This window comes from Trachypithecus francoisi, unplaced genomic scaffold, assembly GCF_009764315.1.
Source record: "Trachypithecus francoisi isolate TF-2019V2 unplaced genomic scaffold, Tfra_2.0 Contig01579, whole genome shotgun sequence".
Taxonomy (NCBI): domain Eukaryota; kingdom Metazoa; phylum Chordata; class Mammalia; order Primates; family Cercopithecidae; genus Trachypithecus; species Trachypithecus francoisi.
Window position 1 is genome coordinate 6,647,241 of NW_022681442.1, and position 15,939 is coordinate 6,663,179.

At 42.6% G+C, this 15,939-nt stretch overlaps 1 protein-coding gene across 1 annotated transcript in view; it reads right to left on the minus strand.

The window, feature by feature from the left end:
• Positions 1–375: 375 nt before the first annotated feature.
• Positions 376–15,939, minus strand: part of ABRAXAS2 (abraxas 2, BRISC complex subunit) — a 30,790-nt gene continuing 15,226 nt past the window's right edge. The window contains exons 5-9 of the mRNA XM_033179766.1: positions 11,733–11,923; positions 9,277–9,396; positions 8,680–8,764; positions 6,694–6,808; positions 376–2,528 (exon numbers count right to left, since the gene is read on the minus strand). Of these exons, the coding sequence (XP_033035657.1) occupies positions 2,059–2,528; positions 6,694–6,808; positions 8,680–8,764; positions 9,277–9,396; positions 11,733–11,923 (981 nt within the window). The 3' untranslated portion in view covers positions 376–2,058. The remainder of the gene's footprint in view (positions 2,529–6,693; positions 6,809–8,679; positions 8,765–9,276; positions 9,397–11,732; positions 11,924–15,939) is intronic.

A 15,939-nucleotide genomic window follows, 5' to 3' on the forward strand; every position in this document is an offset into this window, starting at 1 on the left:
GGCAGCAAGTTCTACAGTATCTCCATTATTAGGGGATCCAGGCTGAGGGGTCACTTGAAACAAGATCAGTTCCTCTGTGGAAGATGCCTTGTGAGGACCTTTCCAAGACTCAATTTTATACTCAACTGATACTTAGTTCTATAGGTAACAAGAAATCAACAGAAACATTTTGGAAACAGAAAGTCCTGAAAATCACAGAAACATTTTAGCAAGTTGTGTTCCTGGATGTCTCCTGAAAGCAGCCTGACAAAAACTTTGTATGGAGATGAGTTTTAATGCCCTTTAAAAAACTCTTTTAAGTCCATTATTACTTGCCAGAATGAGTACACTGAGGAAAGGCCTTGTCCGGTGCTGATACAGACATTAAAACAATAGTACCATGATTAAATAAGTTTTTTATTGTCACATTTAACTGCTTTGTCAGATATACATTGTAGATTTCAGTATGGCATCAAAATAAAAATATTTTCCTGAATGTCAAAATCTGAACAGAGGAGATGGTAATGGCACTTAAAAAAAATAACTTCACACTGGCGCTGAAGCTGCGTAGTAGGTAGCTGATAAAAACTGGAACACATTTGCAGTGGTCTGCAGTGTTTTAAATCAAATGGCAGTGGTGTAAGGCCAACAAAACCAGAAGAGTAGTTAAAGACAGACCCCCAGAGAGGGGCGATCCAAAGAACGGCAGTTCTAGCGTTTCATTTTCGGTCTATACGATACTGTCTAATTTAGTACTGGAACTGGAGCTCAGTGAGTAAATGTCTAGCCTATAAACTGCAACTACTTTTTCAGAACCCAGATTGTAAGCCTCTCCAACAACTTCCTTATTTTTACAGGTTTTAACTAGTTCAAAGGAAAGGCAGTTAAACTCCAAGTATTAACCTCTTGGCTGTCCTTGTCATAAATGGCGGGTCTTGCAGTTTCCAAACCAGAAGCCCAACATGCTCCTGAATGTCTTAGTGGTTTCACACGTTGTGGGCGAAACTAGAAAACAAGTAGTCATTAAATAAAAATATAAGTGCATCCCAAGAGAGTCTCTACACATATCGCAATTATTCCCTAAAGGGCAACTTAAAATAAGTATGGTTATTCAGCTTGAAAATGAATCTTTATTCACCAAGATTCCCAAACAGTTTATTATTAAATGTCTTTCCTCCACAAATAAAACTAACACTAGGATTTGTCAGAAGATCTAAATGAGTTATATCTCCTCTGTATGAACTCAGCTAAACCTACTGTGTCTGGAATCTGTTCATTATAAAACTCACTCCTTCTATTCTCCACTGCTGTGTGTCCTCTAAGATTCCAGAACAGAGACCATACAGGTGCCAGTGCAACACAGTAGTCACTGTAATCCATCAAGAAAAAAATAATTAATTTATTTTATGACATATTTATTTGGATGATTACTTACTGGTAATTAGTATCTCTACTTTCTTTTTTAAAGGCAACCATTTTAAGTGATAATACATATCAAGCTAGTAGAAAAGAGTTGAAAGCCCTCTCTTTTATCTCACAAAGTCATGCAGACAAGAGAAGGTATATCTGATTTGTTCCAATCAGGTTTCTTGGAATTATCAAAATTTCTTTTCTGGCAAAGATGAATTTGGCTCATCATAGAAAGAAGTTCTTTGAAGGCTGCTGCCAAACTTGTTTCCCTTTGAAAAAGTAAATTTCAAGGCATGATAGTGCAAGAGGTAAGTTTTTGATTTATAGAACATTTATAGACTAATTGTGCTTAGTCTCTAATTTCCAATTTATTTTAAAGAACAGAAACTACGCTGATAAGTTTCACTTTGCCTAATTTTACCAGTACATCCATGAATCGCACCAGAATTAGGACAATTTGATTATCTTAATGATTCTGCCATGAAGCTTGCACACTGTATCCAAAGGAAAAGACCCACGGATGGAGCCTCCCACAGGTTCTGTGCACAAGGACTCTCTTCTTGGGAGTCAAGGTATCTGAGAAAGCAGTTCCCCCAGATTAAGTTCTCAAAAACCCTCTCAGTAAGCAATGAAGAAAAACAGTGCTAGGTGGAGAGTTCTTTTGTTTAGTTAAATCTGGGAGGTCTGAGTGTTCCTGGGGTCCTCGTCGGGATGTGTCACGGGTCGAGAATCTTTCGAATGTGAGTATTCACTATTAGAAGGCTCTGTAGGGTCAATCAAATTTTCATAATCACTGTCGTCTGAATCCTCGCCACTGTCTCCAGCTGCTCTTTGGGGAGGAGGAAGGTCAGCCCCACTTCCAGGATACTTCAGTCCGGCACTGGTGGAAGCATAACTGGAAGAGCCCACAGCTTGAGGTCGAGGCATAAAGACACTCCTTTCCATGCGAGAGTGGCTCAAAGTACTTTCTTGATTGTTTGGGTGAAAATCAGAATAGGGGGGAGGAGGATCAGAGGCCTCTGCATCTCCAAGTGTACTTCTGCCTTCAGCTGCAAACCCAGAAGAGGGCATCCGAGGACTGAATGTCGGGTCCAAACTTTCAGACGGCATCTGTCTGCTTAACACTGCCTGCTGCAATCCTGGATGAAAAAAGAATATTCTAACACTTTCTAGATTCTCACAGCTTTTCATCTCAATGTATAACATGGTCAACCCGAATGTTCCGGAAAACAGCAGTGAGGCAATGAAGCTGACTGTTACTATTAATTATTTTACAATTGCATAGTACTTGATAATTTACAATATATTTCCCTACACATTAATTCATTTAAGGCCATGACAAATTTCTGGTGTTATCATTATCGTTATGATTACTGTTTCCATTATAGATGCAAAGAAACCAGAGTTCTGAAAGGTGAGGTGATGTGGCTAAGGGGACAGCTGGAAGTGGGCCTGAGACTCAGAATGCAGGCTCTGCCGCTCCACACCCTGTGCCGGTTCCCTGGCGTGGGGCTTGCTGTGTCACGCTGTGGGGCCCAAAGGTTGAAATGGAAACGTCCTGTCCACGGAATGGAAATGTGAGATTCTTTCTTTGGCAGCCTCCTATCAAAAAACCGATTTCTTTATAGCTACCTGTCATAATACACTTATACACCTTAAAACTTTAAAAGCCCTATGTTAAGTAAGTACTGAACCACAGCTTTACTCTATTTTTATTAATGCTGTGAAAGAACCCACATAGTCCATATAGTCTTGAAAGTTTTTGTAGGTAACATTTAAATTTTTTAAAAGTATTATAAAACTGATACACACTCGTACAATATTTATTTAGAAAGGAAGAAAGAGGCCGGGCGCGGTGGCTCAAGCCTGTAATCCCAGCACTTTGGGAGGCCGAGACGGGCGGATCACGAGGTCAGGAGATCGAGACCATCCTGGCTAACACAGTGAAACCCCGTCTCTACTAAAAAAAATACAAAAAACTAGCCGGGCGAGGTGGCGGGCGCCTGTAGTCCCAGCTACTCTGGAGGCTGAGGCAGGAGAATGGCGTGAACCCGGGAGGCGGAGCTTGCAGTGAGCTGAGATCCGGCCACTGCACTCCAGCCTGGGCGACAGAGCGAGACTCCGTCTCAAAAAAAAAAAGGAAGGAAGAAAGAAAATAAAAGCTGCCTACAATTCCATCATCCCAATAACATTGTCAGGATGAAAAGGGCACAGGATTTCAAGCGAAGAGACCTAAATTGTAAGTATCAGGCCCTCACTTCCTTGCTGTGTTACAGAAGTCACTAATCCTTGCTGAACTCGGTTTTATTATCCAGCTTTGAGTGTTTGTCTGTACACATGGATTAAAACATGGCTGACATCACCTGGTTTATACTGTTTTATATCCTAGTTTTTTGTTTGTTGAGGTAGAGTCTCACTCTGTCACCCAGGCTGGAGTACAGTGACACAATCATGGCTCACTGTAGCCTTGACCTCTCGGGCTCAGGTGATTCTCCCACCTCAGCCTTCCAAGGAGCTCGGACTAGAGTGCATGCCACCACATCTGGCTTTTTTTCTTTTCTTTTTTTTTAAGTAGAGACAGGGTTTGCCATGTTGCCCAGGCTGGTCTTGAACTCCTGGGTGCAAGTGATCCACCTGCCTCGGCCTCCCAAAGGGCTGGGATTACAGGCGTGAGCCACCATGGCTGGCCTAGTTTTTTTTGTTTGTTTGTTTTTTGAGACGGAGTCTCACTCTGTCGCCCATGCTGGAGTACACTGGCGCTATCTCAGCTCACTGCAAGCTCCGCCTCCCGGGTTCACGCCATTCTCCTGCTTCAGCCTCCCGAGTAGCTGGGACTACAGGCGCCTGCCACCACGCCACCACACCCGGCTAATTTTTTGTATTTTTAGTAGAGACGAGGTTTCACCATGTTAGCCAGGATGGTCTCGATCTCCTGACCTCGTGATCTGCCCGCCTCAGCCTCCCAAAGTGCTGCGATTACAGGTGAGAGCCACCGTGCCCAGTCTAGTTTTTTTACTTAAAATTATATATTGGGGCCAGGCGTGGTGGCTCACGCCTGTAATCCCGGCACTTTGGGAGGCTGAGGCGGGTGGGTCATGAGGTCAGGAGATCGAGACCACCCTGGCTACCGTGGTGAAACCCCCTCTTTACTAAAAATACAGAAAAATTAAGCCAGGCGTGGTGGCGGGTGCAGCTACTCGGGAGGTTGAGGCAGGAGAATGGCATGAACCCAGGAGGCAGAGCTTGCAGTGAGCTGAGCCACTGCACTCCAGCCTGGCTGACAGAGGAAGACTCTGTCTCAAAAAGAAAAAATAAAATAAAATAATATATTGGGCATTAACTCAAATTCACTTCAATGGCTGTATAATATTCCATCATACATATATATACCATAATTTAAATAAAATTTATAACTGTAAATTGACAAATTACAGTTATACATATTTATAACATACTGTAATTTATTCAATTATTTTACTTTTGCTGACTTAACTACTTTAAATTCCCATTTTGCCGGGCATAGTGGCTCACACCTGTAATCCCAGCACTTTGGGAGCCTGAGGCAAGAAGATCGTTTAAAGCTCAGGAGTTTGAGACCAGCCTGGGCAACAGAGTGAGACTTCATCTCTAAAAAATGAAAATAAAAATTCCTATCTGTATTTCTTTCTTTCTTTTTTCTGAGATAGAGTCTCGCCCTGTGGCCCAGGCTGGAGTGCAGTGGCGTGATCTTGGCTCACTGCAACCTCCGCCTCCCGGGTTCAAACGATTCTCCTGCTTCAGCCTCCCGAGTAGCTGGGATTACAGGTGCCTGCCACCATGCCCAGCTAATTTTTGTATTTTTAGTAGAGATGGGATTTCACCATGTTGGCTAGGCTGGTCTCAAACTCCTGAGTTCATGATCCGCCTGCTTTGGTCTCCCAAAGTGCTGGGATTACAGGCATGAGCCAGCATGCCCAGCCTCTATTTTGTTGTTTTTTTTTTGAGACAGTCTCACTGTGTCGCCCAGTCTGGAGTGCAGTGGTGTGATCTTGGCTCACTGCTACCTCCACCTCCCAGGTTCAAGCAATTCTTCTGCCAAGTGCACGCCACCATGACCGGCTAATTTTTGTATTTTTAGTAGAGACGAGATATCACCACATTGGCTAGGCTAGTCGAACTCCTGACCTCAGGTGATCTGCCCGCCTCGGCCTCCCCAAGTGCTGGGATTACAGGCGTGAGCCACTGCGCCCAGCCCTATCTATATTTCTGATTATTTCTAGAAAAATGTAACAGTAAATCAGATTGTTATATTTGCCTGAAAACATGAATTACATTTTAACTGGATTATATATATTCTTATTAAATTAGAAAAGTTTAGCCCTAACCTTATCTTTTACACTTGATATTATCTGCCATATGTTTATAAATTTTACATACAGATAATAATTCTGGTGGTGTTACAGCAAACATGGCTGTTATGCTGGAATTACTAGGTTCATGGGCCTAATTCTCATTCAGTTTGTTCCTTAGCCTAATGGTGTGTATTCATCCATGGTTACCAAAATTAGACATTTAAAACTTTTACTATGACCGAACATAAAGCTAAAAGAATATTTGGTAGCTCCTCTATGAGGCTATATTAAGACAGGACACAGGCTGGGTTCGGTGGCTCACGCCTGTAATCCCAGTACTTTGGGAGGCCGAGGCGGATGGATCACCTGAGACTGAGACCAGCCTGGCCAACATGGTGAAACCCCGTCTCTACTGAAAAAACAACAAAAAAAACCAATTAGCTGGGCATGGTGGCGGGCACCTATAGTCCCAGCTACTCAGGAGACTAAGACAGGAGAATCACTTGAAACCAGAAGGTGGAGGTTGCAGTGAGCCAAGATCACGCCACTTACTCCAACCTGGATGACAGAGGGAGACTCCGTCTAAAAAAAAAAAAAATACAGGACACAGTGCCTACCTGCTGGGCATGCAGGGTTAACTAAGTAACAACCACCACATTCACTGTAACTAGATCCGACTGTCAATATATACACAAATGTGTATCAATAACTTCTTGGGATTTATTCTAATTTCCACTTCAGCTTTTCTACCTTTGGTCTTCTTTTTCTTCAAGTGTCAGAGAATTGAGGGGGCTACTATGAAAAACAGCCCTTGCCCTCCAGAGAAGTTGAACAAGAGACTACTCTGCCCCAGCCAGGCTAATCTGAGACTTGATGAGCACAGAAAGAGGCATATCATTTATTGTATAATATAATCTGATGTTTAAAACAACATTTCCCTGATACTGAATGGTAAAATTAATAAGAAACTTACTTCTTTCTTGTTCCTTTTCATTTTTCCTCTGAGTGATTTGTCTTCTTAATTTGTTCACTTCCGCCTGACAAGATTCAACAACTCGCTCACTCTTTTCAACATCTGCACACACTGCCTGAGGAAAAAAACAACAGCAAGGTTAGCTTCAAGTTCAAGCACAAGGCATCCCATAAATTCAGCGCTGATTACAACTCCAGGAAAAGTCCAGATGGTTTACTGAGTTAAAAAGCAGACACATAAGGTAGAACAAAATCAAGAAAGCCCAAAAGACTAGAATTGTTATTATTCACTGATTTGCTTTAATTTTAAGATGATTACGCTATTTAGCTTATAAATTCTTGACCAGTAAGGGTAAGATAGGAAAGATTTACTCTTTCCTTTGATTAATCATTTTTATTGAAATGAAAAGGCAACTCTTGGTACCAGTTTAGCATACAAAGGAAGAACAAAAGATAAGACAGGAATAAGATGCTTTCAACTTTTATTTATCACCAACATTCAAAAAATCAGATAAGACAATTTAACAGAAAATATTTATAAAGAAAAGTTGAAAAAAGTTTCCAAGTCAAGGTTTAATAAAAGATAGTTATTTGAGACTGCATCTGTGTAATGTAGCTATTTATAATCCTGAGAAAACTCTATGTGATTTGGTGGTATTTTCAAAGCAGGCCTTATTCAATCAACAATGAAATATAACAGCCACTTTTGGCCAGTGCTGATATTCTGAAAAGGGCATGGTCATGAATTCAGGACAAAAAGCTATTTTCCACTGCACGTTCCTTCCATAGCAGAAATACCAGAAGCTTCCAGAAACTAGGCTGGTTATCAGTGAGTCTGTATAAAGCTCCCTATACTGGTAGGTGCACAGTGACCCTAGTTTGGAGCACTAGACTGGAAATGGCTCTTGTATGCTTCTCCTTTTGCCCTGGGCTGAACTCAGCCTGTTTTCCTCTTTTTCAGTATCTGCCTTCATTCCTCTTTCTACTCATTGAGGCCTTCATCCTTTTTATTTTTATATTTTAGAGATGGGGTCTCACTCTGTCACCTGGGCTGGAGTGCAGTGGCACAATCGTAGCTCACTGCAGCCTTTACCTCCTGGGCTCAAGCAATCCTCCTTCCTCAGCTTCCCAAGTAGCAGAGGACTACAGGTGCATGCTGCCACACCTGGCTAATTTTTAACTATTTTGTAGAAATGGGGTCTCATTATGTTGCCCAGGCTGATTTCGAACCCCTTGACTCGAGAGATCCTCTTGCCTAGGCCTCCCAAAGTGCTGGGATAACAGGTGTGAGCCACCATGCCTGGCCAAAGCCTTTTTCGTTAAAGTCAGGCCTTTCTCTGGATCTCGAGAGCTTCATCAACTTTACCACTTTCTTTGCTGTACTCAAAGGCAAGTTCAAAGGCTCTTCTGTTCTTAGATTTTAGAACAAACTACTCCTAAGAAGACAGCGGGGATGATGAAAAGAATGTGGGAAAGTATCGTTAGCATCCAGCTCAGTAGTTGGCTCACAGGAGATGTTTCCATCGATGCCTGTTGCATAAATGACTAGGAATGAACAGGCTGTGCCGAGATCCTCCCACTTCAGGGAGGCAGCTGGGGGCAAAATGAGTGAACGAGGATGAAGAAGCAGAGCTGCAACCAGTTATGGGTGCCTTTTGATATTGTCTCTACTTAGAATACAACTGATGGAGACAGCTGTGTTCTTAGCAAGCCTTTCTACATTTTCCTAGAAAAACTACTATCACAAATGGGGCCGTAAGTATTTGAAACAGTAGCATTAACAATCTACTTCAGGCACAGAGTGAGTGAGCTGGGCTTCTGCAAGACAGCACGAACCATTATTCCACAGCTTGAGTCTGTTCTGGGAAAGCAGATTCTGACTTTCGGATCCTAACTCTGTCAGTTGGAAGATAATTAAAAATTAAAGTAGAATTAAAAACTTCTGGGCAAGACAAATAAGATGAAAACTAATAAATAAATCAGTTACCTGAACTTTCTCCTGAAGTGCATTGTAAACCTGATAAATCGCCCTGATATCTTTCATTACTCCATCCTTGTCAAAAAAGTCAGTACTAGAAGGCAAACAGAAAAAAGATGTCACAAGGTTACCATAACCGCTGTGAAATGGAAAGGCATTTTTCCTATCTCTTCCACTTTATTGTTTAAATGCTGTGACTCCAAGGTGACAGTGTTTAAGGAATAATGCTCATACCACAAGAATTACGGCAATTTTAAAAATCCATGTTACCAAGATCATTTAAAAAATAATAAAAGGCTATGTATTTTTCAGTGACTATGTTTAGGTTTTAGAACCTCAGAAATAATACTCTATCCAAAACTTTTGTATCAATTACAAAAACTATTGTGGTAAATGATTTTAAAAATTCATAAAAGTAAATTCTCTTTTCAACAAGAACAAAATTTTGATGCATGCTAGTGGTATCTAGACAATTACCTTACTGTATTCTTCAGTTTTAATCATATCAAACTTGGTTTTACATTTTTCCATACACCTTTTAAATGTTATTAACAAAAGAAATATTGCTGAGAAAAGAAAAAACTAGCACTTTACCTTTCAACTTACCCATGTTCTTTAATCACTTTGGCATAACTCTGAGAAGTATTTGGCACTGAAGAGACTTTGTACTCTTGCTGGCTAGTATTTCCTAGATTGGGAATAGCAAGTGATATCCTTTGATTATACCTATGGGAAAAATTCAGAAAGAGATCATGTTAAATGTACCATTCTATCATATTCAAGTGAGATTGACAGTTTAAAAAAAAAAAGGGCTAGGTGTGGTGGCTCACACCTGTAATCTCAGCACTTTGGGAGGCCGAGGTGGGCAGATCACCCGAGGTCAGAAGTTCGAGAACAAGACCAGCCTGGCCAACATGGTGAAACCCTGTCTCTACTAAAAATGAAAAAAAAAATTAGCTGGGCATGGTGGTGCACACCTGTAGTCCCAGCTACTCGGGAGGCTGAGGTAGGAGAATCACTTGAACCCAGGAGGCGGAGGATGCAATGAGCCAAGACTGTGCCACTGCACTCCAGCCTGGGCGACAGAGCGAGACTATCTCTAAATAAATAAATAAGTGAATAATTCTTTAAAAAGGGCATGTGTGGTGGCATGTGCCTACAGTCCCAGCTACTTAAGAGGCCGAGGTGACAGCATCAGGAGTTCAAGGTTACAATGAACTATGATAGTGCCACTGTACTCCAGCCTGGGTGACAGAGCAAGACCCTATCTCTAAATAATAATAATAATAAAATTAAAATAAATAAAATTAATTAACTAAAAAAAGAATGGGGCTTGGTGATAGGAGTCTTAGTTGCTGACTGACATTGGTAAACTAACAGGAAGGTCTCATGGAGCACCTCCTTCTACAGATAACCCAAGGATACATGAGTTAGTAATGTTTTCCCCTCCTATAAAGTAGAACCTTGCTTATCAACTCCTTGAGAGCAGAGGTCATGCCTTACACATCTTTCATATACCCACAGTGACTGACACAATGCTGAGCCTATTGTAAGCGCTCAAGAAATACCTACAGATTATGTAATGAAATCTTATAAAAACCTTTTTAACAATTAACAATTATTTTCACTGATGTCAATTTAATTTATTCTACAACAAATAAACTTCCAGAGGGAAACCATTCTGCTGTTTTCAAACAGACAACATGATCGTATAATCATATGGGTGTTTTTTTTTGTTTTGTTTTGTTTTTGCTTTAACAAGTTCACAATGCAAAACCCTTATTAACCAGCAGGTGGATCAATTTCACAATTTTGTATTTGAAATTTATGTTTCAAAATTATAAACAGACTTCCACAGCAATAAAACTGCATTTCCACACAGTGGATTATGGAAAAGCAAATGATGATTTCCAGCTATTTATTCCTTATAAGAATTTATGCATAATAAACATATCTTATTAATGCTTCTTGATCCAAAAACAATTTTATGTAAATAACTGACAAGAAAAATACCTTCTGTAACCACAAAAAGAGCTAAAGATAATACGTTTTTATTTAAAGATGCATAAAATTTTGGGAGGCCAAGGCAGGTGGATCACCTGAGGTCAGGAGTTCAAAACCAGACTGGCCAACATGTCAAAACCCTGTCTCTACTAAAAATACAAAAAAATGGCCGGGCGCGGTGGCTCAAGCCTGTAATCCCAGCACTTTGGGAGGCCGAGGCGGGCGGATCACGAGGTCAGGAGATCGAGACCATCCTGGCTAACATGGTGAAACCCCGTCTCTACTAAAAAGTACAAAAAACTAGCCGGGCCAGGTGGCGGGCACCTGTAGTCCCAGCTACACGGGAGGCTGAGGCAGGAGAATGGCGTAAACCCGGGAGGTGGAGCTTGCAGTGAGCTGAGATCCGGCCACTGCACTCCAGCCTGGGTGGCAGAGCGAGACTCCGTCTCAAAAAAAAAAAAAAAAAAAACAACAACAAATAAATTAGCCAGCATGGTGGTGTGTGCCTGTAATCCCAGCTACTGCAGAGGCTGAGGCAAGAGAATTGCTTGAACCCGGGAAGCAGAGGTTGCAGTGAGCTGCTGAGATCGTGCCACTGCACTCCAGCCTGAGTGACAGAGCTGGACTCTGTCTCAAAAAAAAAAAAAAACACCATAAAATGCACTATAATGCACATTTTCAAAGTCATGAATCTCAATGACTTGTACCAACGTCCATCCTTTTTTTTTTTTTTTGAGATGAATTCTTGTTCTGTTGCCAGGCAGGAGTGCAGTGGCACGATCTCAGCTCACTGCAACCTCCGACTCCAAGTTCAAGCGATTCTTCTGCCTCAGCCTCCTGAGTAGCTGGGAATACAGGCACATGCCACCACACCCAGCTAATTTTTGAATTTTTAGCAGAGATGGGGTTTCACCATGTTGGCCAGGATGGTCTCGATCTCTTGACCTCATGATCTGCCCACCTCGGCCTCTCAAAGTGCTGGGATTACAGGCATGAGCCATCGCGCCTGGTCCCAACATCCTTCTTATATGTGAGACAGATGGAAAAGAAAGCTTTACCTTCTATTTGGTCTAAAGAGTACGTATTCTAAAGCGTGAGTGGAATTGTTGGCAGTGGAGATGAAGCTGAAGAGAAGGAAGACGAGGTCGGGCACACCGAGGATGCGGGTGAGCTGCTTGTGAAGAACCTGCTCTCTGTAGGACATCTGCTGCTGTGTGTTGCGCCGGAATCTGTACCACCCAATGACTTTCTGAAAGAAAAGTGTGAAGAGTTGCATGAAATCTTACAAATGTAATTCCGAATGTATCCATACAAACACAAATGCACAAATGTTCACAGAAGCTTTACGTGCTAAAGCCCCACACCGAAACAACCCAAGTGTCCATCCGCAGGAGCGTGGATAAACAGACTGGTTCCGACACACACTGGGTCCTGCTCAGTAAGAGGAAGAACACGAATGAGTCCCCAAATAACTATGCTGAGTGAAAGAAGCTAGACACCTCCTCACTAAAACAAGTATAGGTTATAGGGTTCTATTTATACAAAATGCTAGAAAATGAAAACTAATCTACAGTGACATAAAGCAGATCAGTGGTTAACAGGAATCGGGGGAGAAGGCAGGACTGGAAAGGCACGAGGAAGCTTTTGTAGGTGATAGAGATGCTCGTTATCTTAGTATGGTGATGGTTTCACAAGTTTACACATACATCAAACTTCTAAGAGTATACATTTGAAATATGTATTATATGTCAATTTTACCTCAATAAAACTATTTTAAAAGTTTGGCTTTGTTAGCTCTAACTACAGCATAACTAAACTGGCTGATGAAACTGTTATGCTCTCTAGAAGAATACTCATAATGTGATTTGTTGGTCATCAGGAAGACAGATGACTTCAGGGATATCCAAAAGACTGCTAAAGTGCAGATTCCTGGGCCCCACCCAAATCTGCAGAATCAGAACCTCCCAAGACAGAGCCAGGAATCTGAATTTAAGTAAGTTTCTGAATTTTTCTTTTGCATATTGAAATTTAAAAACATCTGTTGTTGGCCGGGCGCGGTGGCTCAAGCCTGTAATCCCAGCACTTTGGGAGGCCGAGATGGGCGGATCACGAGGTCAGGAGATCGAGACCATCCTGGCTAACACAGTGAAACCCCGTCTCTACTAAAAAAAATACAAAAAACTAGCCGGGTGTGGTGGCGGGCGCCTGTAGTCCCAGCTACTCGGGAGGCTGAGGCAGGAGAATGGCGTGAACCCGGGAGGCGGAGCTTGCAGTGAGCTGAGATCCGGCCACTGCACTCCAGCCTGGGCGACAGAGCAAGACTCCGTCTCAAAAAAAAAAAAAAAAAAATCTGTTGTCAAAACATTTAATTATTTATTAGAAGATCAATTTTCTATTTCTTTTTTTTTTTTTTGAGACGGAGTCTCGCTCTGTCGCCGGGGCTGGAGTGTAGTGGCTGAACTCAGCTCACTGCAAGCTCCACCTCCCGGATTTACGCCATTCTCCTGCCTCAGCCTCCGGAGTAGCTGGGACTACAGGCGCCCGCCACCTCGCCCGGCTAGTTTTTGTATTTTTAGTAGAGACGAGGTTTCACTGTGTTAGCCAGGATGGTCTCGATCTCCTGACCTCGTGATCCACCCGTCTCGGCCTCCCAAAATGCTGGGATTACAGGCTTGAGCCACCGCGCCCGGCCTAGAAGATCAATTTTCATACAGCTTCCTTCTTTGAAACCAACTCTGGGCTAAAATCTTGTTTTAAGAAGTAAAGGTAGTTTAAATCTATTAGTGTCACATTAAAATTAAAATTAACAGTAAATTGAGATTGTTTTGACACTTTCATGTAGAAAGTAAGCCAACTTTTGCTGAGGCTAGCTATGTCACAAATATTTTCACTAATTACACCACTCTAAGTGAATAATGTTTTCTCCATTGAGTTCATATCACATGCAAAGAACCACAGAGAACAAAGAAATAAACAATAGTTCCCGACTCAAGGAGTACTACTGAACATAAAACAAATCCTCCCATAGATTAAAGCAATTAATTCTGATATTCCTTAAATAAAAAGAAAACCCAAGCTTTTCTTTCAGGGTATAATCTTTTTTTTTTTTTTTTTTTTTTCCGAGACAGAGTCTCGCTCTGTTGCCCAGGCTGGAGTGCAGTGGCGCGATCTCGGCTCATGGCAACCTCCACCTCCTGGGTTCAAGTGATTGTCCTGCCTCAGCCTCCTGAGCAGCTGGCATCACAGGCATGCGCCACCACGCCCAGCTAATTTTTGTATTTTTAGTAGACATGAGGTTTCGCCATGTTGGCCAGGTGGGTCTTGAACTCCTGACCTCAAGTGGTCCATCCGCCTCAGCCTCCTAAAGTGCTGGGATAACAGGCATGAGCCACTGTGTCTGGCCTCAGTATATAATCTTATAGAAGAGATGTTTTGTCCAAAGTTACAGAGCTCATGAGTGACAGCCAAGATGTGGAATCAAGATGCCTGCCTCTTTCCACTGGGCAACACTAACTTTCACATTCTACATTAGACATGATAGTGGCCACAAAAAAGGTAAAAGTAGTTTTCATTTCAAGAAAATGTGGATACGAGCCGGGTGCGGTGGCTCAAGCCTGTAATCCCAGCACTTTGGGAGGCCGAGACGGGCGGATCACGAGGTCAGGAGATCAAGACCATCCTGGCTAACACAGTGAAACCCCATCTCTACTAAAAAATACAAAAAAACTAGCGGGGGAGGTGGCGGGCGCCTGTAGTCCCAACTACTCGGGAGGCTGAGGCAGGAGAATGGCGTGAACCCGGGAGGCGGAGCTTGCAGTGAGCTGAGATCCGGCCACTGCACTCCAGCCTGGGCGACAGAGCAAGACTCCGTCTCAAAAAAAAAAACAAAAGAAAATGTGGATACAATTAGATAGAGCTATTGATGTATGTGAACACGGCACATTTCATTCTAAGATTCAATACTCCGTACCCAACTCCTATTTGGAATGTTGGAATTACCTACTCAGTAGACCTCAGGCATGCCCCACACTTCTCCCGCCTTCCTGCAAAGACCTGAACGGTGCTCAGCACACTGGCTGTTTTCATGAAATACTCACTGACTAATAGAATCTTTCAAGTGGCTATTGGATGAATAACAGTGCTTTTCAGTTATGCCAATTTGAACTATTTTATTTCATTTTTTTTCCTAGCTGCCTTTTTTTTTTTGGTTTTTGAGATGGAGTCTTGCTCTGTTGCCCAGGCTGGAGAGCAGTGGCATGATCTTGGCTCACAGCAACCTCCACCTCCTAGGTTCAAGCAATTCTCATGCCTCAGCCTCCCAAGTACCTGGGACAACAGGCGCATGCCACCACGCCTGGCTAATTTTTTGTATTTTTCGTAGAGATGGGGTTTCACCATGTTAGCCAGGATGGTCTTGATCTCCTGACCTTGTGACCCACCAGCCTCAGCCTCCCCAAATGCTGGGATTACAGGCATGAGCCACCGTGCCCAGTCGATTTCTTTTGTGAATTTCCTGTTCAAGGCCGTTACTCATCTTTCTCACTTAAAATTCTGAAATCTGCCAGGTGCAGTGGCTCACACCTGTAAACCTAGCACTTGGGGAGGCCAAGATGAATAGATCGCTTGAGCCCAGGGCTTTGAGACTAGCCTAAGCAACATGGCAAAACCCCGTTTCTACTAAAAACACAAAAAATTAGCCAGGTGTTATGGTGCATGCCTGTAGTCCCAGCTACTTGGGGGGCTGAGGTGGGAGGATCACCTGAGCCTGGGAGGTCGAGGCTACAGTGAGCCATGATCATGCCACTGCACTCCAGCATGGGTGACAGCGTGAGACCCCCATCTCAAAATAAATAAATAAATAAAAATCAAATCAAATAAAAATTTGAAATCTGTTTAAAAAAAAATACTTCCTGGTACTTCTAATATGTAGTGAGTGCTCTAGATAATTGTGCTCCAAAAAGAATCTGTATAGAACAAATTTTAGTTTTAGCAAGTATAATTAAGATTCATGGCCGGGTGCGGTGGCTCATGCCTGTAATCCCAACACTTTGGGAGGCTGAGGCAGGTGGATCACTTGAGTTTGAGACCAGCCTGGGCAATATGGTGAAACCCCATCTCTACCAAAAATGTAAAAATTAGCCGGGTGTGGTGGTGCACCCCTATAGTCCCAGCTACTCAGGAGGCTGAGGCAGAATTGCTTGAACCTGGGAGGTAGAGTTTGCAGTGAGCCGAGATCGCGCCACTGCACTGCAGCCTGGGTGACAG